Here is a 27,258-nt window from a genome sequence, read left to right on the forward strand (position 1 = left end):
CGCACAGAGTTGGACACGACTGAAGCAACTTAGCAGCAGGAGCAGTAGCAACATGTAACTCAGTGGCCTCTACTGATGAACACATAACTAGCTAGAAATACTGTTAAGTGCTATGCAGTTGGGTTGGGGTGAGGATGGATGTTCTCAATATATTATAATGTCTTCATTTCTCATTGGAGGTAGGACTGCCTTCTCTAGGATACTTTTAGAATTATTTGGGAGGGGGGTTGATTTTGGTTGTCACAGTTAGTAAGGAGGGCCATGGGCATTTTATGCGCAGGGGTCAGTGTTACTAAACCACCTGCAGTAAGTACATGGAACAGTCCTGAACTAGGAAGCATTGTCTTGCCCTAAATCGTGGTATCATTTGTTGAAGAGTTACTGTCCAGAGCATAGTGACACTCTGAGTCATTTAGCCCTGTGTTTACAATGTGTGTTTGCAAATTTCAATTTTGTGTAAAAAATTAAATGGTTAGCAAGTCTGCTTGGTGTTTGAGGAATTGAAGTCACATCCTTGTGCTACTTTATGGTACTAGGAGTTGTAGCTCTGCTAGAAAATGATGACCAGATACTTGCAACTTAGCAATTATTTTTTACTAAGTTGCAATGAAAAATTAAGAAATATTTGAAGTTTGCTATACAGACAAGATAGTATTTTGCAGTTCAACTAACATTATTTATCAACCACATATAAGATACTGAACTAAGTGCTTTGGAGGAAATAAAGATGAATCATGAATGGATATTGTGCTCGTGTATTATACATTATAGTTGACTGGGTCATATGGATCCAAAAAACTGTAGTAGAAAAATGTAAAAAAAGTGGTATGTTTCATTAAGTGTAAAATATTAATGGAATTTCAAAGGTGAGATTTGCTTCTAGTATGGGGAACCAGGGAAGTAAGTGTGACTGAAGTGTCAACTTTTAAGTGATGATAAGATTCAAGGTGTGGCTTCATTTTGGGTAGCTGTATAGTGAGTGAAGCGACTGCCTACAATGCAGGAGACCCGGGTTCAATCCCAGGGTTGGGAAGATCTCCTGGAGAAGGAAATGGTGGACCACTCCAGTATTCCTGCCTGGAAAATCCCATGGATGGAGGAGCCTGGTAGGCTACAGGGGTCGCAAAGGGTCGGACACGACTGAGTGACTTCACTTTCACTTTTCATAGTGAGTGAAACTGATTGGGGTTTCTGCAAGACATTGATTATGTGAAGGGTTTTCTGAGTCCCTAATCTTTTAATTTTATCTTTCATCCCATACAGTATAATATGCTAGACATCTGTATTGTTAGTTTCTTTTTCTATATCCTTACTTTTCAAAGTCTAGTATCATTTTAGGTATTTAATATAAAGTACTGGTCAATGGGTGAGATAAGGAGTATACAGAAACATTTTTTTTTTACGTAATGAATTTCTTCAGGTAGATGGCATGTTTTGTGTCTTCATAGTGCAAAAGAACGAAATAGAAATATATTAATCCAGATACTGATTTGAAAAGATGGCTGTCCTGTCTTTGTTTTGAGTACAACCTTTGGGTCTCAATTCTAGTTTCAGAATTCTGTTTCTTACATACCTATACTCCGTTCAGTTTATTATAAAGAAATCTTTCCATAAACAGTTCTTGAAAAGATACTCTATTTAAAAGAATTTTAAAGTCAGTGATATTTACCAAGAGGCACTGTGACTCATTTTCACTCTGTGACCAGTGACATCTCATTAGGATAAATTCATTGGTTTATATTACTACAGAGTGGAAAAACTGGACTGAATTTGGATCATTTATATTTCTTTAAAGAAAAATGGAGTATAGAATTCACTGTTTCTGAAAACTCCTGACCTTTAGGATGGCCTGCTTTGCTGTAGCGTTATATTTAAAGTGAGTATCTTGATATTCATCCTCTGATTTATGGAAGATGAGCCGGAGTAGCTGTTCTGTTTCACATGCTTGAATTCAGTCCCTGGTGAAGATAGCACTGCAGTAGCAGCGTGTCTTTTTGGATGAAGATAAATACAGTCAGGAAAGATTGGATTTCGGATGTGAATTTGGAGGTCCAGTGAGAAATGTTGACATTTCTAAAGCTGTTTTGAAGTATTATATATTGTTTGACAGAGAAGTAAGACCCAGTATGGAAAACTGTGGATGAAAATCAGTTAAAAACTTAAAGCTAATGTAGAAATATGAAACAGCTAGAAAAATGTCTAAGTTTCTTTTCACACGTTTGACATCTTATTACTATTGATGAACGAATTGCTGATCAAGATAATTTAAATTAAGGTGGTTCACTAGAAGGGTATTTTAAACCCCTCTCCGTAATGTAAAATGTCTTTCTTTCTTTCTTGAGTGATTGCTGCCCCCTAGTGAGATTTTAGTTTTATTCTCATTATAAAGTCCCTGTACTAAAATCCTCTTAGTATGGAAATAATTGATCTTAATTTTCAAAATATTCCAAACCTGATGATGTCTAATTCACTAATATAGTAAACTTTTATTTCTATAAAGAAAAAATAGTACATTTGAAACACAGAATAGCCCTTTAATCAGATAGACTAAACATATACAGCAAATTTATGTCACTATAGTTGTAAACTTGTACTTTGGTCAAGTCTAAGTCTAATTAATTATCTTATTATGGAGACTGTTATATTTTAAAGAGATAATATATTTTAAGTTTTAGTAAAGTGCTTCACAAATAGTAAATACTGTGTAAGTATTAGTACTTTTAACAAGAACCTTAAACTTTCACATGATCTGATATAAACTTTTGTAGGTATTGGGCTTTTCTGCAATATATTGTCAATATTTTTTTTTCTTTAGTTGTGCATGCAGTATTTCCTTGATTTAAAACCTTTTGGTAAACTATAACATAACATCTTCTTTTGTATCTTTAATATAAAATAAATTGCAATTAGGTAAAGATTAATTCACTTATACAAATTTTGTTTAAAATTAATATTTGTTTTATTTTGATCATATGGATTTGATTTTGAAGGTATTCTGAGCATTAAAATAATTAGTACAAATACAAAAATTAATTTATCTAAAACTGTTTTCTTATTTGGTTTTGTATATTTTACTACATATTATATTACTAAAAAATATATTGTCTCTTGCCAGTGGTGTTGATGCTCTTTTGGAATTAAAACCATTTGTAGAAGAAATCCTCCAAGGAAAACCTTTGACTTTGCCCTTTGAAGGGGTTGACACTTTCGGAAATCAGGTTGGATTTGTGAAGCTGGCAGAAGGAGGTCACATAAACTCACTTTTGGAGATAGCAGGTAAAACAAACAGCGATAAACTTACATGAAATCTCATTGTTGAAGAGGGATTTTTTTTCTCCCAATTCTTATAATAGAGATTTGACATCTTTCAACTTTGTGGGGGGCAATGTAGCCTCACTTTATGAGTGACCTACTTCAGCATTTGCTTGTGTAGATAAGTAGCCGAATAAAAGGCCAGAACAGTTACTGTATCTTGATCCTTTGACTCGGGGGAATATGTTGATTCTGGAAGATGATGGACTGGACCCAAGTATTTGTTAGGACCATCCTAATCATAAGTCTGAAGGATCCAGTGCTTATCATGACATATAGCTGGCATTAAGTAAATATTGAATGAGTTAATTAGAAACACCAATTGCCTGTTCTGCTTGTGGGGATTGTCAGCCCCATTTGGGAGAGTCAGTAGATGAATCAGTGACATTTCCCTCTGTGCTACCTTTTTTCCTTCCTGTTTAGGTACCACTGTCTAAGCAGAAGGCCCATTGGTGGTGGTAGAAGGTCTAACATCCACTGGAGAACATGCTGCTTTCTGCAGCACAATTGAAAATGTTAGGGAAATTTGTTGTTGTTCAGTCTTTCAGTCATGTCCTAATGTGCCACCCCATGGACTGCAGCACATCAGGCTTCCCTGTCCTTCACCATCTCCCAGAGCTTGTTTAAACTCATGTCCTTTGAGTTGGTGATGCCATCTAACCATCTTTTCCTCTGTCATCTCCTTCTCCTGCCTTCGTCTTTCCCAGCATCAGGGTCTTTTCCAATGAGTGGGCTCTTTGCATCAGGTGGCCAAAGTATTGGAGCTTCAGCTTCAGCATCAGTCCTTCCAATGAATATTCAGGGTTGATTTCTTTTAGGATTGACTGGTTTGATTTCCTTTCTGTCCAAGCGATTCTCAAGAGTCTTCTCCAACATCATAGTTTGAAAGCATCAATTCTTTGGCAGTCAGCCTTCTAGGGAAATAGAAGCAGAAAATGATAAAACCTGGAAGAGTGCTTTTTTGAGATGATCCAGAGATCATAGTTTGGGTGTTCATGTACGTACTGTAAACCATTTTTATTTTTTTCTCTCATGTCAGATCATTTCATGTCATCCTGTTTCAGGTTCAGTAATCCTTAATTTATAACACTCTCTGATAATTGCTCCATGCTGGGCTTATTTTTCTCTGTCTATCTGTCTTATATCTGTCTAATATCATCTGGGAATCCACCACCTAAAATACAAGTGAGAACCTTGGTAGTAATCTCACCACATTGTCCTTTTCATCGGTCTGTCCTTTGGCCTTCCTTCATTTAAGCTAACCATCAATCATCCTGAAGTCAGAGTTTATTATTTCTTTGTATTCTCCCAAATAATATGTGTATTTTTAATCAGCTTTAACCTTATATTTAATAAAAAGGATATCATATTGCATGTGATCTTTTGAGACATACTGTTTAGAAAAACTCAATATCACACTGTTTTTATATAGTTGCCCATTCAAAATTGCACCTGTTTTGGGGAGGAGGAAGGCATGAGGGTCAGATTTCATTTCATTGTAAAGTTTTTCTTTTGTGGAGCAAAGTGTATATAAATAACAAACAAGCAAGCAGTTAAACAATATTTATGAGTCAAATAGGACTTAAAATCATCAGTTGGCCAAGGAGAAGGCAACTCCAACAGTTTTGATGGCAAAGCATTTGGGAACCCATGCCTTCCACTGAACAGACTTAGCTGTTCCTCCTGAACTGCTCTGGAGAGAATGCTAGATTCAGGTCTTTCTTTTTGTAATATAAATATCTCTGAGCTCGAGAAACATTTCTAATTAGTCATTCATTCATTGTTCTTTTAAATAATTCAATGGATGCTTGCAACATTGAGAATTCCATCCATTCTTAGCACATAGTCTCATAAAAGCAGTTTCCAGTATTGATGAAAGATCCATTGTGTGAGGAGGAATGTGAAATCTTGCCAACTTTAGTGTGAATATGAGCCCAAGAGTGTTGGCTTGTCATTTTAGAAAAGGCCACTGCCCCTGTAATTCCCTTCTAGATGCCAGAGACTGTTTCTTAAAAATACGTATACTTTTCTACACATTTAAACAAAACATTACAAGAAATGGAAAATGGAGGGAGAATAGCACTCTGTCTCCCTCATATAATCAGTTGCTTTTAGTTTTTTTTTGTAAACTGCGCTGTTTCTTTGGAGTATACTTTTTATGCAGTTTGAAAGTGAAAGTTGCTCAGTTGTCTCTGACTGTTTGTGACCCCATGCACTGTATAGTATAGTCCATGGGGTTCTCCAGGCCAGAATACTGGAGTAGGTAGCCTTTCCCTTCTCCAGGGGATCTTCCCAACCCAGGGATGGAACCCAGGTCTCCCGCATTGCAGGCAGATTCTTTACCAGCTGGGGTTTTCCTTGGGCCTTAGCTGGTAAAGAATCCGCTGGCAGTGCGGGAGACCTGGGTTCCATCCCAGGGATGGGAAGATCCCTTGGAGAAGGGAAAGACTACCCACTCTAGTATTCTGGCCTAGAGAATTCCAAGGGCTGTATAGTCCTTGGGATTGCAAAGAGTCAGAGACGACTTTCACTTTCTTTACCAGCTGAGCTGCAAGGGAAACACACGAATGCTGGAGTTTGTAGCCTGTCCCTTCTCCAATGGATCTTCCTGACCCAGAAATCATACTGGGGTCTCCTGCATTGCAGGCAGATTCTTAACCAACTGAGCTATCAGGGAAGCCCCCCTTTTATGCAGTTTAAGGAATCTAAATACTTGAATATGTATATGGAAAATTCCACTGGAGTTTAGTTACAGCTTCAATTTGTATAATGTCCAGATGTTCAGTATGTGGAATTTTGGCCAGTGTTTTACTTCATTAAATTTATTTTTTAAAGAATGCCTCAGTTTTAGTCTTGCTTTAGTCCAGTAAGGTCAGTAAAATAATGTCACATTTGTCTGTGTCTTTTATAAACTATTTATTTAAATATATTACAACTTTCAGAAGACTATATTCTGTTGACCACAGTAATACATTTCTTAGAAATTGATATAAACTATGTATGTATATTAATATATGCTTATACCAGTATATTCAAATCTTACTTATTCAGCATAATGGAGGCAGACCTAGTTTAACTTAATATAAAGCAGGACAAATTTTTAAAGAACATATATTTAATTGTTAAAGTGTTGATAAAGAAGTCCATATTACGAAGTAAAATTAACTTGAAAAATAGTGAAAATTATAGTTCATGAATAGTCTGATCATTTTCATGGAGTTTTTCAATTTTTAAGTTAAAGGAAACAAAATCTTAAAATTCAAACTATACAGTTGGTATGAAAAGACTGAATTTCAGATACTAATATTTGAACTCATTATTGAAAAATTATAAAGAGTAATTTAGAGTTAATATATAAAATTAAAGAAAGTTATTATGCATTTTGTGGAGAAGGAAATGGCAACCCACTCCAGTACTCTTGCCTGGAAAATCCCATGGGTGGAGGAGCCTGGTAGGCTACAGTCCATGGGGTCGCAAAGAGTCGGACATGACTGAGCGACTTCACTCACTCATTATGCATTTTGAACTAGTAAAGTCTGATTCGATGAGCTGCTAGTACTACTAGATGTTTTTGGTAGATGCTGATGGGCTGAAGAGATCACAGCTATCTTTGCACATCTTGTATAAGTAGCCTTATGCTGTTTGCCGCTTGAGGGAGCTGGTAAGATTTAGGCATTCAAGGCTGTGTGTCTCAGTTTCTTATCTTGACCTTGAATGATAATGTTTTTCCAGAATAAAACAGTACCTTCTCTTTTCCTAGCAGTACACAATAGCTCATACAGCTAAGAAGGTATTGAAAATTATGCATTTATATGTCATTTCTGCACATTTTACAGTGATGAAATTTCACTGAAAGCTTTTTGCATAGAAATGAATATGTGATGATTTCATTCATTTTTTTTTCATGAAATGTAATTTTGCTAAAAAGTATGTTAGATTGAGAGATTGCTAAAAGTTTAGCCTGCCTGGATTATAATAGTTCTTGCAAATCTTTTTTTTTTTTTTTTAATAAGAAAAGAATGCTTGGTTAGCATGATGAAAGATTCCAAGTGCATTTATCTCATAAAAGGAAAGATGAAAGTTTTTTAGGATGTTCATTTGAACATTACTCTTTCTCTTATTATGACTATCATGTCCCCCAAAAGATGGAGAGTATATGCCCTGTGCTTCTCCTTGTGGAGAATCTGTTCAGGTGCTGGGCACTTGGACTTCTAACCACGACAGGCAGGTGGACATCCCAGTGGTCCTGCTGACCGTTCTGTTGAATGGCCTGGGCTAAGCTGTCTTCAGACACATCAGAACACCCTAGTTGCACCTCATTTAGAACTAAGCAAAGACAAGCTCTTCTCCCCAACCAGAATGTCTGAATCACAGACACGCTTCCTAGAGGACCATCAGAGCCTCTGCCTCTGTGCAGGCCCCCAGGCACACATCCGTCTATTCTCCCCTTTCATCTCTCTTTTTACCGTTTCTATTGTCCTGTAGAGGGGGGAAATTGTTTTTCTTTCTGCCAGCCTAGCTTCTTCCCAAGGGACCCTGTAGACTTAGACTGACAACAGATTAGCAAGGGAAAAGCAGCAAAGTTTATTAATGTGTCCAGTACACATCCTGTGGGAGAAACCACAATGAAGAGGAACTCAGCGGGGTGGCAAGAATGTGGGCTTAAATAGCATCTTAACAGAAGAACAATAAGTTTGTAGAGAAATGACAAGACAAAGGAAAAGGGTTCGAAGCTTTCATGGGTGGCAGACTGTGGGGAAGTAAATGTGTGGGGTGGGAACTCCAGTGGAGTAAGGTTTGTTTGTACAGGTCCACTTTGGCAGTAGGAATTCCCCACGAGAGAGGATTTTTGGCAGTCCTCATTTTTCACAAGTGTCTGCTTTTGTTCCGACAAGGGAATCTTGGGGAAAGTTTCTTTCTGCAGCTATTGATTCTCTTTGTCTCTACCCAAAGTATGCCTTTTGCCCAAGTGGTGTATTTCTGGGGGACATATTCTGATCCCCTATATCTTTTATTTTACTTGATTTTCAATCAAATACTTAAATGGATTCACCTTATGTGGAGCTTTATTCTAATCATCTTACAAATGTTAGTTCTTTTCATCTTAACACCTCTGTGAGACAGGGATGATTATCATTACCCCCATTTTTCAGTAGGGAAACTGAGACACAGAGAGGCTAAATAATTTGTTAGTAAGTGATAGAGCCAGGACTCAAATCCAAGCAGTCTGGCTCCAGATTTCATGTTCTGTTTTTAAATTGTTATTATTATTTATTATAGTGTATGTGTGATATATGATACACATAAGGAACAATATTTGGTAAAGAATAGATGCTTAATTAAGAAATGTTCACTATCATTATCATTGTTATGAAATAGTCTCCCAAAGTATTCCTTTTACTGGTTGCATAATATTCTGTTGCATCATAATTTATTTTACTGTTCTCTTGTTGTTAGGCTTTTTAAAAAAAGTGAGGTACAGTTGATATATAACATTATTTTTTTTTCTGCTGTCAGTGTAATGATTTGGTATTTGTATACATTGCAAAACAATCACCAGAATAAGCATAGTTAACATCCATCAGCACACAAAGTTGCAGATTTTTTTTTCCTTGTGATGAGAATGTGTAAGATTTACTCTTTGAGCAGCCTTCAGATATGTAAGACACTATTGTTAACTGTAGGCCCTACGTTGTATATTACATTTCCAGCACTTATTTTTTTTAAGAACTGAAAGTTTGCATCTTTTGACCTCCTTCAGCCGTCTTGCCACTTTCATCAGATCCTGTGTTCTTAATCACCTTGCTTGTCTGTTACACTGTAAATTAACAACGGGACTCCTAACCAGCTTGTGAAAGCACCTTCCTGCCTCAGCTGAAGCCCAGCTCCAGTCGAGATCATAGCTTCCTTGTTTCACCAAATGCTTTGCAACATGGAACCCAGAGATGTCACCCACTTTCTCTTAGTTCTCTTGCTTTTTCTGTTTTGCCCTCACACAGAGGCCTTTTCTTATTGGTGTTTCATGGTGTCAGGTTTTGTTACCCTCTCCCTCGCCTTTGTGCAGTTGTCTGAATATTTCCTCTTGTGCACTGAGGGCTTCGTTCCCTCTCTTGCTGCAACTCTGTGAGCACAGCCATCCAACCATCCTGGCTCAGAGTGAGCTGTGGAGTCAGTCAGAGCTGACTGCCCCCGACCCCAGCTTTTCCCCAACGCAGCCTTAGCAGTGATCAGCTGAGTGACTTGAAGCAATATATCTAATTCCTTACTTAATTTCCTTATTTGTAGAATGAACATAATTGTAACTATTCTCAAAACAAGATAACATGTGAAGTGCTTTGGTATAGTGTTTGGCCCATGTACAGTGTTAAATAAGATGGTAGCTATTATCATTAGTAAAAAATGACAATAATTATCCCCACTACTACCGTTACAACTAATACTTTTCTTGAGATCCCTTGCCTTCTTTGACAGTGGCCTCCAATATTTCACTCCAGCAATTTATAAGCACAGGGAAATCTTTGACTCTTCATCTGCCAGAACTACTCTGAGACCTTAGATCAGGTAGGGCTATTTATTACAATTTCCCAGATCCTTGCTTCAGCCCACGGTATCCTGATATTCTGGTCTCTGGCTGAAGTCTCCTGTCTTAACTCTGGTTCTCTCTTTTTTGCTCACTGTGCTCGAGTTACACTGCTTCATTTCAGTGGGAAAGGAATTGAATAAATGCAAAAAATAAAAAAACAGATGAAATGGTATTACTTAGGATTACAAAGTATCTTTATTATTCATTTTGCTGTTCTTTTATACAGCAAAGTCTCCTTGTGTTTAAAATACACATTAAAAACTTGTTCCTCTGACAATTTGCTTCTTTAGCTGAGGTGAATTATATTATTCGTGGAGCAGTTTTAGCTGTTTTCTGAAGGATATCTGATGTATTTGCTATGTACTTTTCTATTTGGTGATTGAAGGAATGTCTGTGTTACTAGAAGGAATCGAACAATTTCTTAAAATATTCATGAACTTCTCTTCTGGAATATGAGTTAACATAAATGAAAAATTACATGTGGTTTTCAACACTAGCAAAAGCTTTTCTGATCTCAAGAATAATATTTCTGAAACTATTACCCAGCACTCTGGCTAAGCAATAGATTATACTATTAGGAATATAAAATCAATACTAAGAAGTATCAAAAATGCCAAATGAAGGTGGCATTTTCCCCTCTTATTTCCATCCTCGTAGAGAATATACTGTTGAAAAAAACACATTAATAGAAATGAAATGTGCTTTGTTTCAAGTATTATTTAAGCCAGTATTGTGAATAGATACCCATCAAGGTCCAGTGAATAAAGAGAACTGTTGAGTCAAAATTTGATGTTACTGAAGCCAATAATTTAGAAAATTTTGTTTCTTTAGAATCAATTGAACATAATGATATATGAATAAAAGAATATGTAACAATGAATATAGAGAGTTAATGAACCATACAAATGCCTACTGTTTGACTTCTGTTAACAAATCCCTGTATTTCTTGTATATTTTTCCTTGTAGCTCTTGTATTTTTTGATAATTCTTGGCATTAAGTCTTTCTCCTTATTGGGCTAAAATCTGTCCCCTGAGACTGTAAGCTCCATGAAAGCAGGGACATGCTTGCTGTCTTCAGGACATTATGTATCTGACAGATATGGAAGCTGCTCAGTAACTAACTGAACAAATAAGTTTTACCTTTTACACCTTCATGCCATTTCTGTTTTGAAGGCTGGTTTGAACATGTTGCTAATCTGCCATCTGAAGTTCTTCTGTGTGGTAATTCTTCAAATACTTGAAGACTTAGAAAATATGCCCTCATCTCTTTAGTCTCTTTAGTCATATTTTGGGAATTTAGTAAGTTTGTCCATCATGGAATATATTAAGCCCTAAGACATTGCCAATGTTTGACAATTTTTGAGAAATAAAAGTGAGTTTTATAATATTCAGTTTAATGTTTTGATTTTAAGTATTTATTATTGTTTTATTAAAAAATTTTTAGTTCTATTTAAAACAGTTGAGAATATGTCAGAAGAGAGAGGATCAAAGCTGTTATGTGATAGGGTAGTTGAGAAAAGATGCACCTGTTTGTAATTTATATGACAGCTTCCATGGTGGCTCAGTGGTAAAGAATCCGCCTGTAGTGCGGGAGAACTGGGTTCGATCCCTGTGTTGAGAAGATCCCTTGGAGGAGGAAATGGCAACCCCCTCCAGTATTCTTGCCTGGAGAATCCCATGGACAGAGGAGCCTGGCGGGCTACAGTCTATGCGGTCGCAAAACTGTTGGACATAACTTAGTGACTGAACAACAAAAGCAATTTATAGGAACTAAAAGGTGATAAGTTAATTATAACAGTATAGGCAAACTTCGTTTTATTGCTCTTCATTTTATCGTGTTTCACATGCTCTGGCCTTTTTTTGTTTGCTTTGCAAATTGAAGGTCGGTGGTGACCTTGTGTAGAGCCAGTCTATCAGTGACACTTTTCTAACGTTTGCTCACTTAGTGTCTGCATGTCACATTTTGTCAATATTTCGAACTTTCCATTATTATATTTGTTATAGTAACCTGTGGTCAGTGACCTTCAGGGTGTGATGAACCACGCCCATATAAGGCAGCCAACTGAATAAATGTGTGTGTTCTGACTACTCACTGACTGGCCGTTTCCCCATCTCTCACTCACTCTTTGGGCCTCCCTGTTCCTTGAACAGAATAATACTGAGATTAAGCCAGTTAATAATCCTACAGTGGCCTCTAAGTGTTCAAGTGAAAGGAAGAGTTAATCAATATGGCAGATTTCATTCTTATTTAAGTAATTGTCACAGCCGCCCCAACCTTCAGCAGCCACCACCCTGATCAGTCAACAGCCATCAACTTCATAGCAAGACCCTTCACCAGCAAAGAAATTACTACTCACGGAGGGCTCAGATGGTGGTTACCCGTTTTTAGCAATGAAGTGAAATCGAAGTGAAATTTCTCAGTCGTGTCCGACTCTTCGCGACCCTATAGACAGTAGCCTGCATCAGGCTCCTCCGTCCATGGGATTTTCTAGGCAAGAGTACTGGAGTGGGTATCAGTTCAGGTCAGTCACTCAGTCGTGTCTGACTCTTTGCGACTGCAGTGAATCATAGTGACCCAGGCCTCCCTGTCCATCACCAACTCCCGGAGTTCACTCAAATTCATGTCCATCGAGTCGGTGAAGCCATCCAGCCATCTCATCCTCTGTCGTCCCCTTCTCCTCCTGCCCCCAGGCCCTCCCAGCATCAGGTATACGTCCCCTCAAATTTGTGTGACTATCGTGATATTTGCTTTATTGTGGTGGTTTGGAACTGAACTGTCAGAATCTCCAGGGTACACCCGTGATTGTCATAAATACAGCCTTCTTTAAAACGTGTGCATGCTGGACCGCCGCCTTGTGTTTAGGCTGCCCAGGATCTGAACTCTTCCTGCACTGTCATGTCACATACGTTCTTTCGCAGGTTTTGCCTTTTCGGTTCTACATCGTCTGGCTTTGGCCCAGACTTTGAGTCAGAAGCTAGCAACTTGAGCGAAAGACTACTGTGCAGAATCCATTCTGGGGACAGGTGAAGTCGTCACTGTCGAAGACGGGCGGCAGGGTTCTCGCCCTTCGTGTCTGTGTGTGTGTGTGCACGCGCACGTGTGTGGCTTCAGTAATGCCAGCTGGGTGAGGTTGTGGTGTCTCTGGACTATTAACAGGGGACATCTTGGCTTCCTGGCCTTCCAGCCTGGAACTTTTGTCCTCCCAGTGTTATTATGTAAATTCCTTTCCTGGTTAACTCAGCCAAAATTGTGATCTGTTGGTTTCAGCTAAAGAATTAATGTTTTCTGGGTATTCTAATGGCCTATTGCTTAACCTTTTTTATTACCATGGAAGCGACGGGAAAAATCGTATGGTGGCAGGGAGTTGCAGTGAAGGGTTTTTAGGACATGCCCCAAATTTACAAAGTGTGATCAAAACATCATATGTAGCACGTAGTAGCATTTGGTAGATATTAGACAAAATAACAAAGTGAGATTTTGAAAACGCAGTGAAATAGTATTTTGAACTATTGAATTTTTGTCTGTGTGTTTCTTCTTCCCTAGCTTTTATGCCTAGCCTCCCTCTAAGCAGTGGCACTTAATGTGTTCAGAAGAGAGAATACAGCAGAAACAATAGAGAAAGGACTTTGAGGTTTCAGCAACTAAGCCTAATGGGGTTTTTTTTCCTGCTCCAGTGCTAGGAAAGATTTTCCCGTTTGGATGAAGAAGAGAGTTAGAGGCCAAACTCAAGTGTGATTTCTTGCCCCTCCATCACCCTGTGAATGAAGCAACAAAGTCACACAAGGCTGAGAGCAGGAGTGACCTGTGCTTTGTTTCTGAGACATGTCCACAGAGGCAGCAAAGCCAGAATTCCCTGTGCCCTCAGAGTGGAGGTGGAGCTAGGATGGCGCTGTGTGATGATGGATGGCTGTACAGTGTTCTTATCCGTTCCGCCTTGGCCTCGGGAATTCTGCTTTTTCTTTGTGTTCAGGAGTAGTGGAAGGGTGGAAAGGGCCCTCAGACAGCTCCATTGAGTTTATGAGTTTATGAGCAATAGGGTGAAATCCCGTGGACCCAAGAATAGTTACAGAAAATAACTATATATGGGGACAAGGAAGGTTCCAGCTTAAAAAACCAAGCCTGGGGACGTGCCTGGTTGTCCAGTGGTTAAGATGCCATGCTCTCAGTGCGGAAGGCCAAGGTTCCATTCCTGGTTAGGGAAGTAGATCCCGCATGCCACAACCAAGAATTTGCATGCTGTAACCAAAGATTCCACGTGCTGCAATGAAGACTGACTATCCCGCATGCTGCAACTAAGACCTGGCCCAGCTAATAAATAAAATATTTAAAAAACCCCAAGCCTGCTACATGTCCCCCCACTCTAAACACTCTGACACCCCGTTTAGCTGTCTTCCCTTCAACTAATACAGCCCCAGGGAAAGAGAGGAGCACTTTGAGTCTCCTAAGCCTCAATTTCTCCTACTAGAAAGGCATGTATTTTCCAGCTGAAATATAGCTGGGTAAAGAAAGTCAGTATCATACATAAGTTTCCCTTGCTTAAAACACTCAAAATTTTCTACCATACTGAGAATACAATCTGAAGATCTTATTTACCATGCTTCATAAGGCTCCTGACCACTTCTCTAAACCTATTTCTTATCTCTTCCCCAAGCCTCCCACCCTGCTCCAGTTACCTACCCTTTTTACTGCTCTTCGACCTGCTCACCACTCCTCACTCTGAAAGTTGTTCCTTCTGCTGTGAGCTTCTTCGTCCTAGAAACACACATGATTCTCTTCTTCAGGTGGCTTCTTGAATGTCTCACATTCAGAACAGGATTTCCAGACCACCTTCTCTGAAATAGCAACCCCTTTTCTTCCACATCACTTTGTATACCCCTACCGCTTTATTTTTCTTTGTATCACTTATTGATTCCTGATGCTGCATGGTGGTTTGTGGTGCTCTCTCTCTCTGCTCCATGAGGGTAGAGGGTTTATTTTATCCATTGTATTCCCAGCACTCAGAACAGTACCTGGTGTATCTTCTATTTTTAAGGACACCTTTCCTTGAACCATTAGATCATCTTTCATTAAGTTCATGATTTTAACTGTTACAAAAATTAGGACATATTTAACATTGATAAGATTTAGCTGAACTGAAAAAGGACCGTTTCTCACTGAATATTTAGATTGAATGTGGTCTTCTTTGAGATTCAAAGGTATATTCTGTGTCCTATGTTTTACCAGTTTCCATTAAAAAAAATTACTTTTGGCTGTGCTGGGTCTTCATTGCTGTGTGCGGGCTTTCTCTAGTTGTGGTCACTGGGAGCTACTTTAGTTGGAGTGGAGAGGCTTCTTATTTTGATGGCTTCTTGTTGCAAAGAACAGGCTCTAGGGATGCAAGCTCAGAAGTTGTGGTGCACAGGCTTAGTTGCTCCTTGGCATGTGGGATTTTGCCAGACCAGTGATAGAACCCATATCCCCTGCATTGGCAGGCAGATTCTTAACCACTGGGCCAGCAGGGAAGTCCTACGGTTTCCTTTTTTTTTAATTGGACATTATTGGTGGGATTATTTCTACGGAAGGGACCCTGTGCAGGTTTTTTGATCATTGATTTTCAAACTTTTTTTTTTGGTATATGTTGGAGTTCTTTAAAAAAAAAAAATGAAATGGTACTTGGGAGCTCAAAGCGTAGAAGAAGGGAACTTCTCTGACTGAAACCGATGCACATGGTCATGGTGGGAGATGGCAGAATCCTCTGCCTTCCTCTTCCCCTTGAAGTTGTAGAGGCAGCTTCTGTGCCCTTCCCTGCCCCCTCAGTTCAAGCTGAGGTTTCAGCCAGCTTGAAGCATGACCAGGGTAGAAGTTAGGGCACCTGAATTTCACTTCCTTCTCTCCGGCTCACAAGGAGTGGGACCTTGAGCATCAGTTTCTGGTGTTTCAGTCTTCCTGTCTTTAAAATTGCCTTATGCATTAGCCCTGATTTTAAGATAAAAAGACCAAATGAGAAGTTGTTTACTGAAGGTCTTTGAAAGGCATGGATTTTTCACATGTCTGGCAAAGTAATCTCCCCTCTTGCTTGTGCACTCCAGGATGATGCTTGTGCACATGTAGCAATCTTATATTGCTCATGTGTTGTCAGTTTGTTACCATGCTTATTTTTAAACTTTTTATTCAAAAGTAACACATGCTCATTCTAATCATTCATACAGTTAAAGAGGTATAAAGAAAACACTGCTATTCTCTCCTACCTCTATTCAATCTCAACTTCCATCCTAAAGTATTCTATACTATTCTGTGCTGATAAAAATATAACTATATAGAATTTATTTTCTTTGTCTTTTTCAATATTTTATTTAAAAATTGTTTTATTGAGGTATAGTTGATTTATAGTGTTGTATTAATTTCTACTATGTACAAAGTGATTCAGTTATGTACATATATTCTTTTCCATTGTGGTTTATCACAGGATGTTGAATATAGTTCCCTGTGCTATACAGTAGATCCTTGTTGTTTTCTTCATCTGTCTTTATTTATTATTTTTTATTATTTTTTTATTATTTTTTTATTTTTTAAATTTTAAAATCTTTAATTCTTACATGCATTCCCAAACATGAACCCCCCTCCCACCTCCCTCCCCAGAACATCTTTCTGGGTCATCCCCATGCACCAGCCCCAAGCATGCTGCATCCTGCGTCAGACATAGACTGGGGATTCAATTCACATGATAGTATACATGTTAGAATGTCATTCTCCCAAATCATCCCACCCTCTCCCTCTCCCTCTGAGTCCAAAAGTCCGTTATACACATCTGTGTCTCTTTCCCTGTCTTGCATACAGGGTCGTCATTGCCATCTTCCTAAATTCCATATATATGTGTTAGTATACTGTATTGGTGTTTTTCTTTCTGGCTTACTTCACTCTGTATAATCGGCTCCAGTTTCATCCATCTCATCAGAACTGATTCAAATGAATTCTTTTTAACGGCTGAGTAATACTCCATTGTGTATATGTACCACAGCTTTCTTATCCATTCATCTGCTGATGGACATCTAGGTTGTTTCCATGTCCTGGCTATTATAAACAGTGCTGCGATGAACATTGGGGTACATGTGTCTCTTTCAATTCTGGTTTCCTCGGTGTGTATGCCCAGCAGTGGGATTGCTGGGTCATAAGGTAGTTCTATTTGCAATTTTTTAAGGAATCTCCACACTGTTCTCCATAGTGGCTGTACTAGTTTGCATTCCCACCAACAGTGTAGGAGGGTTCCCTTTTCTCCACACCCTCTCCAGCATTTATTGCTTGCAGATTTTTGGATCTAATTTTTATTTTTCCTTTATTTTACTTTACAATACTGTATTGGTTTTGCCATACATTGACATGAATCCGCCACGGGTGTACATGAGTTCCCAATCCTGAACCCTGCTCCCACCTCCCACCCCATATCATCTCTGTGGATCATCCCCGTGCACCAGCCCCAAGCATCCTATATCCTGTATGGAACATAGACTGGCGATTTGTTTCTTACATGATAGTATACACGTTTCAGTGCCATTCTCCCAAATCATCCCACCCTCACCCTCTCCCTCTCCCTCAGAGTCCAAAAGTCCATTCTATACATCTGTGTCTCTTTTGCTGTCTCGCATAGAGGGTTATCATTACCATCTTTCTAAATTCCATATATATGTGTTAGTATACTGTATTGGTGTTTTTCTTTCTGGCTTACTTCACTCTGTATAATCGGCTCGAGTTTCATCCATCTCATTAGAACTGATTCAAATGTATTCTTTTTAATGGCTGAGTAATACTCCATTGTGTATATGTACCACAGCTTTCTTATCCATTCATCTGCTGATGGACATCTAGGTTGTTTCCATGTCCTGGCTATTATAAACAGTGCTGCAATGAACATTGGGGTACATGTGTCTCTTTCAATCATGGAATCATGTTTCAGATATAGTAACCATGCAATTTGCCTTTTTTTTTTTTTTTTTTTTGCTTAATAGGTGCCACAGATGTCTTTTCAGGTTAATATATGTAACTTGAATTCATTCTTTTGATTATAGCAGTTTTTAGTATGCATGCATGCATGCTAATCACTCAGTTGTGTCTGACTCCTTGTGATCCATGGGACTGTAGCCCACCGGGGTCCTCTGTCCGTGGGATTCTCCAGGCAAGAATACTGGAGTGTGGGTTGTCATGGCCTCCTCCTGGGGATCTTCCTGACCCAGGGGTCAAACTGGCATCTCCTGTGTCTCCTGTATTGGCAGGGAATTCTTTACCCCTGTACCACCTGGGAGGCACAATAGCAACCATTTCTTTATTGTTGAAGGTTGTTTTCAGCGTGTGACAATTCAAGCAATGTTAAATATCTTTTCTATAAAATCTCATGTGTTGGTACTTTTTGTTTATTTTTGCGTGTTTTCCTAATATTGGAATTGCTGTCAAAATGCTTGTGCAGCTTAAATTTTCGTAGTTACTGCCCAGACTGTCTTTCTCTGTGGTTGTGGTAGCTCTCATTCTCCAATAGCCATTAGTTCTTCAAGTATCTTCTCTACCTCTCTCGCCTTTTTCAGGGAACTCCACCTACACACGTATTAGGCAGCCTAAGTTGCATCACGTCTCACTGATGAACTATTCTTTTGTTGTTGTTGTTATTCCTTTTTTATCCCTCTGTTTTATTTTGAGTGGTTTTTATTGTTATGTCTCCCAAGTTCACTGTTTTTTTTTTTTTTGTTGTTGTTGTTCTGTAGTGTCTCATCTATTTTTCTATCTTTAGAGATAGAAAATCTCTAAAAGTTTAATGTAGGTTTTTTTGATCACTAGCATCTCAACTTTTTAAACATAAAGAATACAATTAGAATAACTGTTTTGAAGCCCTTATCTGCTCATTCTGACATCTATGTTAGTTCTAAGTGGCTTTTGATTAATTGATTGATTTCTTCTTCATGGGTTATATTTTCCTGTTTGTTACATGCCTCTTTGTTCGATATCAGGCACTTGTGGGGTGCTGGATGGTTTTGTTGTTCTATAATGATACTTGGGCTTTGTGCTGGGACACAACTAAATTACTTTGATACAAGTTTTTCCTCTTGAGTTTTGCTTCTAATATGTGTTAGGAGGCACTAGAATAGTACCAGGCCAGAGCTCATTTTTCCTTTCCACTGAGGCAAAATCCTTATTCTTCCCAGTGTCCCATGCATCTTGAGGCTTTCCAGTCTGGCTGATGGGAACAGACACACTTCCTGACCTTGGGTGAGAGCTGGGAGTGTTCTCTCTAATCCTTTCAAGTGTGTTTTTCAGCTTCAGGTAGTTTGCTCACGTACCCATGCTGGTCACTTCTCCGCTGAATCCACTTGGGGGAGCCTTTGCAGATCTCTGGAGTTTTCTCTCTGGAGCCCTCACTTCTCTGGCACTCTGTCCCATGAGCTCCAGCTGTGTTGGTCTTTCTACTCTTGGCTTTTTTTTTTTTTTTTCTGAACCTAGCGTGATGACTGGGCTCCATCTGGGTTTATCTTCCTTGAATAGGGGCCTCAACACCCAGGGATGTAAGCTGGTTAATCAAAGGGCTCACCTTGTTTTTTTCTCATCTCTAAGGGACCACTCACCTTCATTGCCAGGTGTACAGTGTTTTGCAAACCATTGTTTCATATATTTTGTCCTTTTTTTTCCCTGGTCATTTCAGATGGGAGGGTAAATCAGATTCCTGTTATTCTATCTTGGTTAGATGCAGAAGTTTTGGATATAAGGAGTTACAGATAACCTAGTTCATTTTATGTATATATATGGGCGCCACTGGGATATTGCATGAAATCAGCATCATATCAGTCAGTTATTTTATTTTTTAAATATTTCCTTTTCCAACCGTTGCTTTTGTGTGCTTTACCCAAAGACATTTTTTTTAAATTTATGATTTTAAATCTTTAGTTGGAGGGTAGTTGCTTTACAAAGTTGTGTTGATTTCTGCCGTATTCCAAACTTTGACACTATTGCAGATTTAACCATCGTAATGTATTTGGCATCATACACATTGTAGTTTTTCCTCTCTTAAAAATAATATCTCAAGCCAGTTTATTACCTTTGTTGTAGAATAATTTATTTTTTGAGTTGCCATTTTTATGATTAAAGACAGCCACAGTAGCCGTATAGTTGATTTACATTGTTGTAAATCAATTAGTTTCAGGTATACAGCAGAGTGATTCAGTTATACATATATTTATTCCTTTTTAGACTCTTTTCTCACATAGGGTATCATATAGTAGCATTTTTATGCTTCTTTTTATTTTCTTCAGATGCTGCAAAAAGGACATTTCAAGAAAAAGGTATCTTGGCAGGAGAAAGCAGAACTTTTAAGCCTCATTTGACCTTCATGAAATTGTCCAGGTCACCATGGCTCTGGAAGAAGGTGAGTGGACATTTTATCATCAGCCTTGTTTTACCACCCACAGCATGAGTGACATTCGTAGTGGGTTTTGACACCCCTGCCACTATTGCTCCTGGGATTCCAATTGGATTTGGTTCCAACTCCCAAGGATGCTGAGTTGGCTCATGAGCCTCCATGGAGGCCATTCTGCTGTCTCTTCCTTTGCCTCTGTGGCTGTTAGCTGCACACTCTGACCATCACTTACTGCTGTTTCATCTGTTGCTACATCTTGCTTCATCCCTTGAAAAGCTTGGGGGGTGGAGCCAGAGTTGGGTTTTGCTGCGTTGTTTTCTTCTGGTTGTTTGCAGCCTGCTGCCTTCAAAGCTTCCTCCACCGGCCTGCATACACTGGTGCTGCTCCCTGTAGCTGGGTTCTTCAAGGTCGGACATGCTCTGCTCCCCTCCCCACTTTTATGTAGCTCTTTTGAAGTTTCTACAAAGCCGCTGCTCTTTCAGAAGTTGTCTCCACTGAGGGTATGGAGCAGGTATTGCAGGGACTGGGCAAGAGGTAACAGAAGGGCCTCCCTCCCTAGCTCAGTATTTGAAAGTACTCCCTGGGAATGGTCAGCAGTGACACAAGCCAGGGGACATGTCTTTTGACTTTCCCTATCTCAGGGCGACTTGCTGCCTTCCTAAGCCATTGCCTCCTTCTTCCTCAGAGGCTGGAGGCACTTTGAACTTTTATCTGGAGTCACAAGCAGTTCTCTTGGAATCCTAAGGGCACCCTTCCTTGTTTCTCCCATTTCAGCCTAGGGAGGTTGTCATGCGAATTAAGGCATCTGCTGAGCTGCTCTGATGTACCAGAGTTTTGGAGATGGGCCTGCAGATGGGCATAGTATTCACTCCTGCTCTCCATAACCCTTTGCTGCAGTTCAGACTTAATTTGCAGCTCTATAAATGAAGGTCATGCTTATTAGTAAGTAGATCTTTTTTCTAAATTCGACACAGTTTGTTTTTAATGTCTGTGCTCAGAAAGTCTTTTTGGTCCTGTAAAACATGTGTTTGGGTGGTTGGCCATCCTGTGGTTATGAGTTTACTACAAACTTCTGTAAAAATCATGCTATCCCCCAGTATCTTGCATGTTTTTTTTTTCTATGCTCAAATTAAATAATAACTATATTAGATAACATTCTAGAATATTTAGGTAGAAATAATTTGTGTATATCATAGATTTTGGAATTACGAATGATGAAAACTGACAAAACTTGTAGACTGACAGTTTCCTCTTTTACTCGTTATCTTTCTTATCTTGCTTTCACGTGGATTGTCCTCTTCCCAGTGGTTTCAAACTTAATCCCAGAATGACAAATCAGTGGTGAAGGTAATACCCACATTTCAAAATGTTTCTGTCTTTATTAACTTTGAAATGAGAGCACCCAAGGATGTTTATCAAAGGGATGCTTAAATTAACTCTAGAATTTATATTTCAACACTTCAGACTGCATGCATTTTAAGTGATTTCTTGACAGATGATTTCACAGAGTCTGCTCCTTTTACTTTATAGAAAGGGGATCTGAGACTCAGAGGTTAAGTGGCTGAAATGAGATCACACCGTTCTCAGTTGCAGAGCCCCATCCAGAATCTATTTTCCTCTCTCAGCACTAATTCTCTTCTGAGTTTTCATTCTGGGTCCACTCATTTATAAGGGTGAGACCATTGATAAAGTCAATAATGGAATGTATTACCAACATTCAGTTTACTTAAGGTTGATAATGAAATAAAAGGGGCAGGGTAGAGAGATGTTGAATAATTTTTTTTTCACTCATATTAAGAAGTTTGTGTCATTTCAAGTACTTGTATTTTAAAAGTTATTTCAATTATAGAAATATTAGATGAATATATGCTCACTGAAAAAAATCTACCTACATACAGACCTACAGAGTGAAAGATAAATTTTTTTCCCTCATCACCAATCTCTCACTCCCTTCCTCCCAATATCATTTCTCTTTTAGGTACCATTACTAGTATATCCTTCTGGCCTTTTCTTATTCCCTGCAAACGAAACTCTCTTTCAAATAAAGAACTCTCCCTCAAATTTCCTGATGTGGAACTTCCTCTGCTACAGTATGGTATTCTTGTTCTCAAACTAGAGAATTAAGTTTTCTAACTGAGATTCTGGGAAACATAAGACTTTTTTTTTTTTTTTTGACAATTATATATTTTTCTAATACCAGGAGGCATTTATATATATATGTTAGTTGTCCATATTCTTAGTCTCATGAAATTCTAGTGGAATATATCTCATAAGAGAGTAGTAAAAGTAGTATGCTTTTTTTTTGACTGGGCTGTACAGCTTGTGGGATCTTCATTCCCTGACCAGGGATTGAAGCCATACCCTCAGCAGTGAAAGAATGGAGTCTTATGCACTGGACTGCCAGGGAATTCCCTTGAAAGTAGTTTTGTATATCTTCAAGCTATTTTGATTATCACTATGTTTTCAAAGGGCTTCCCTGGTGGCTCAGAGGTTAAAGCGTCTGCCTGCAATGCGGGAGACTAAGGTTCGATCCCTGGGTCAGGAAGATCCCATGGAGAAGAAAGTGGCAACCCACTCCAGTATTCTTGCCTGGAGAATCCCATGGAGGGAGGAGCCTGGTAGGCTACAGTCCATGGGGTCTCAAACAGTAGTTTTTTAAATCAAATGAATGAAGCCTCAGAAAAGCTTCTTTAAATTGTTTTGTCTCTGAAATAGCTAGAATTCAACTTGTTTGTAGCATTTCTTCAGAGTATGTTTGTTTCATGTGGTTAGACTCTATTTGTTTAGGTCAGTGCTTTTTATAGTGCTTTATTTTGGGTTTATTTTTCACACTGAGTGGCCTTGTATTGGTGTTTCTGTGATTTGACATTGCAGAAACTGGTTTGTTAGAAGTGTGTGTTAACACTTGGTGGCAGAAGAGGACCAGTTTCAAATCAAATATGCATCTTAAGGCGGATCCAGATTCCTCAAGAAATAAATACAATCTTTTCATGAATAGAACAGTTGTTTTTAATCATAAATTATTTTCTGGACTTCTCTTTCAAATTACTGATATAGCACTTAAACTATCAAAGCTATAGGTTATTAATTGGCCCTTCTTATAGCAGTTTTTCACAAAGTCAGACAATGAGAGAACTTTGGAATGAAAGAAATGATCTTTGAAATTGTTTGCTCCCTTTTTCACTTGGACTAGTTTGCTTTGAGTGTAGAGTTTGATATGTACATAGCTAAGGGCAGAGGGGTAGTTATTGGACTCTGTGATGATGAGGTTGGAGAAAGCAGGGAAGATCCCCTGGAGAAGGGCATGGCAACCCACTCCAGTATTCTTGCCTGGGAAATCCCATGGACTACAGTCCATCAGGTCGTAAAAGTTGCACATGACTCTGAGTGCACGCAACAAAAGAGGGCCTGCCAGGTTGCACTGCCGCTGTCTTCTTTTCTGAAAGAAGGCACCTTAGGGGCCTTTGGTAAGAGCAGGCTTTTATTATTCCCGACGAAAGCTGGTCTTAGAAGTATCCTTGGTATAAGTTAAAGCAAGTCTGATTCACAGGATGGCAGAGTAGAAGGATGGGAGCTCATCTTCTCCTGTGAGAACTCCAAAATTGCAACTAAATGCTGAATATTCATCGACAGGAGAATAACTGATCACTTGGATCATAGCCTTGTCTAACTCAATAAAACTATGAGCCATGCCGTGTAGAGCCACCCAAGATGGACAGCTCATGGTGGACAGTGCTGACAAAATGTGGTCCACTGGAGAAGGGAATGGCAAACCACTTTAGTATTCTTGCCTTGAGAACCCTGTGAACAGTATGAAAAGGCAAAAAAGATATGACATTGAAAGATTAACTCCCCAGGTCAGTATGGCCAATATGCTAACGGAGAAGAGTGGAGAAATAGTTCCAGAAAGAATGAAGAGGCTGAAGCAAAGTGAAAATAACACTCACATCCTGTGACTGGTAGTGGAAGTAAAGTCCAATACTGTAAAGAACAATATTGCATAGGAACCTGGAATGTTAGGTCCTTGAATCAAGGTAAATTGGAAGTGGTCAAACAGGAGATGGCAAGAGTAAACATCGACATTTTAGGAATCAGTGAGCTAAAATGGACTGGAATCGGTGAATTTAATTCAGATCACCATTATATCTACTACTGTGGGCAAGAATCTCTTCAAAGGAATGGAATAGCCCTCATAGCCAACAAAAGAGTCCAAAATGCAGTACTTGGGTGTAATCTCAAAAATGACAGAATGATCTCTGTTTGTTTCCAAGGCAAACCATTCAATATCACAAAAATCCAAGGCTATGCCCCAACCACCAATATTGAAGAAGCTGAAGTTGAATGGTTCTATGACAACCTACAAGCTCTTCTAGAACTAACACCAAAAAAAAGATGTCCTTTTCATCATAGGGGACTGAAATGCAAAAGTAGGAAGTCAAGAGATGATACCTGGAGTAACAGCCAAGTTTGGCCTTGGAGTACAAAATGAAGCAGGGCAAAAGCTAACAGAGTTTTGCCAGGAGAACACACTGGTCATAGTAAACACCCTCTTCCAAAAACACAAGAGATAACTGTACATGTAGACATCACCAAATGGTCAGTGCTGAAATCAGATTGATTATATTCTTTGCCGCCAAAGGTGGAGAAGCTCTATACAGTTAGCAAAAACAAGACTGGGAGCTGACTGTGGCTCAGATCATGAACTTCTTATTGCCAAATTCAGACTGAAATTGAAGAAAGTGGGGAAAACCACTAGACCATTCAGGTATGACTTAAATCAAATTCCTTATGAATATACAGTGGAAGTGACAAATAGATTCAAGGGATTAGATCTGATATATAGAGTGCCTGAAGAAATATGGACAGAAGTTCGTAACATTGTACAGGATGTGGTGATCAAAACCATCCCCAAAAAGAAGAAATGCAAAAAGGCAAAATGGTTGTCTGAGAGGGCCTTACAAATAGCTGAAAAAAGAATAGAAGTCAAAGGCAAAGGAGAAAAGGAAAGATATATCCATCTGAATGTACAGTTCCAAAGAATAGCAAGGAGAAATAAGAAAGCCTTCCTCAGTGATCAATGCGAAGAAAAAGAGGAAAAGAATAAAATGGGAAAGACTAGAGATCTCTTCAAGAAAATTAGAGATACCAAGGGATTATTTCTTGCAAAGATGGGTGCAATAAAGGACAGAAATGGTATGGACCTAAAAGAAGCAGAACATATTAAGAAGAGGTGGTAAGAATACACAGAACTGTAAAAAAAAATCTTCATGACTCAAATAACCACGATGGTGTGATCACTCACCTAGAGCCAGACATCCTGGAATGTGAAGTCAAGTGGGCCTTAGGAAGCATCACTACAGACAAAGCTATTGGAGACGATAGAATTCCAGCTGAGCTCTTTCAAGTCCTAAAAGATGATGCTGTGAAAATGCTGCAGTCAATATGCCAGCAAATTTGGGAAACTCAGCAGTGGCCACAGGACTGGAAAAGGTCAGTTTTCATTCCAATCCCAAAGAAAGGCAATGCCAAAAATGTTCAAACTACCACATAATTGCACTTATTTCACACGCTAGCAAAGTAATGCTCAAAATTCTCCAAGCCAGGTTTCAACAGTATGTGAACCGTGAACTTTCAGAAGTTCAAGGTGGATTTAGAAAAGGCAGAGGAACTAGAGGTCAAATTGACATCTGTTGGCTCATAGAAAAAGCAAGAGAGTTCCAGAAAACATCTGCTTTATTGACTATGTTAAAACCTTTGACTGTGTGGATCACAGCAAACTGTGGAATTTCTTAAAGAGATGGGAATACCAGACCACCTTACCTGCCTCTTGAGTAATCTTTATGTCAAGAAGAAACAGTTAGAACTGGACATGGAACAATAGACTGGTTCCAAATTGGGAAAGGAGTATGCCAAGGCTGTATATTGTCACCTTGCTTATTTAACTTATATGCAGAGTACATGATGTGAAATGCTGTACTGGATGAAGTACAAGCTGGAATTAAGATTTCCAGGAGAAATATCAATAACCTCAGATATGCAGATGACACCACCCTTATGGCAGAAAGCGAAGAGGAACTGAAGAGCCTCTTGATGAAAGTGAAAGAGGAGAATGAAAAAGCTGGCTTAAAACTCAACATTCATAAAAGGAAGATCATGGCATCTGGTCCCATCCCTTCCTGGCAAATAGATGGGGAACCAATGGAAACAGTGAGATACTTTATTTTATTGGGCTCCAGAATCACTGCAGATGGTGACTGCAACTATGAAATTAAAAGATCCTTGCTCCTTGGAAGAAAAGCTATGACCAACTTAGCATACTAAAAAGCAGAGACATTACTTTGCCAACAAAGGTCTGTCTAGTCTAAGCTATGGTTTTTCCAGTAGTCCTGTATGCATGTGAGAGTTGGATCATAAAGAAAGCTGAGCGCCGAAGAAATGATGCTTTTGAACTGTGGTGTTGGAGAAGACTCTTGAGAGTCCCTTGGACTGCAAGGAGATCCAACCAGTCCATCCTAAAGGAAATCAGTCCTGAATATTAATTAGAAGGATTGATAGTGAAGCCGAAGCTCGGATACTTTGATTACCTGATGCGAAGTACTGATTCATTAGAAAAGACCCTGATGTGAGAAGGATTGAAGGCAGGAGGAGAAGGGGATGACAGAGGATGAGATGGTTGGATTGCGTCACTGACTCGATGGACATGAGTTTGAGTCAGCTCTGGGAGTGGATGATGGACAGGAAAGCCTGGGTTGCTGCAATCCTTGGGGTTGCAAAGAGTTGGACATGACTGAGCAACTGAACTGAACTGAACTGACGTTAAAGCAGATTGTTTCAGTAACCTATTCCTGAATCTCCCAATGCCTAACAACTTAAAAATTTTAGTTGTTTTTGAGTCTCTTTTCATATTATCAGGTGCACTTAGTTCTGAGGCTATAATATGGAATTCTCTTTGGATTTTTCTTAGTTAAAAATCAATAAATGAAAACACAA

At 39.0% G+C, this 27,258-nt stretch overlaps 1 protein-coding gene across 3 annotated transcripts in view; it reads left to right on the forward strand.

Annotated features, from left to right (window-relative positions):
- AKAP7 (A-kinase anchoring protein 7) overlaps window positions 1-27,258 on the forward strand; it is a 134,636-nt gene that overhangs the window by 27,744 nt on the left and 79,634 nt on the right. For all 3 annotated transcript variants that reach the window (XM_069598434.1, XM_069598436.1, XM_069598435.1), the window contains exons 5-6: window positions 3,116-3,276; window positions 20,165-20,277. In XM_069598434.1, coding sequence (XP_069454535.1) covers window positions 3,116-3,276; window positions 20,165-20,277 — 274 coding nt within the window. The remainder of the gene's footprint in view (window positions 1-3,115; window positions 3,277-20,164; window positions 20,278-27,258) is intronic.

This window comes from Ovis canadensis, chromosome 8 (genome assembly GCF_042477335.2).
Source record: "Ovis canadensis isolate MfBH-ARS-UI-01 breed Bighorn chromosome 8, ARS-UI_OviCan_v2, whole genome shotgun sequence".
Taxonomy (NCBI): domain Eukaryota; kingdom Metazoa; phylum Chordata; class Mammalia; order Artiodactyla; family Bovidae; genus Ovis; species Ovis canadensis.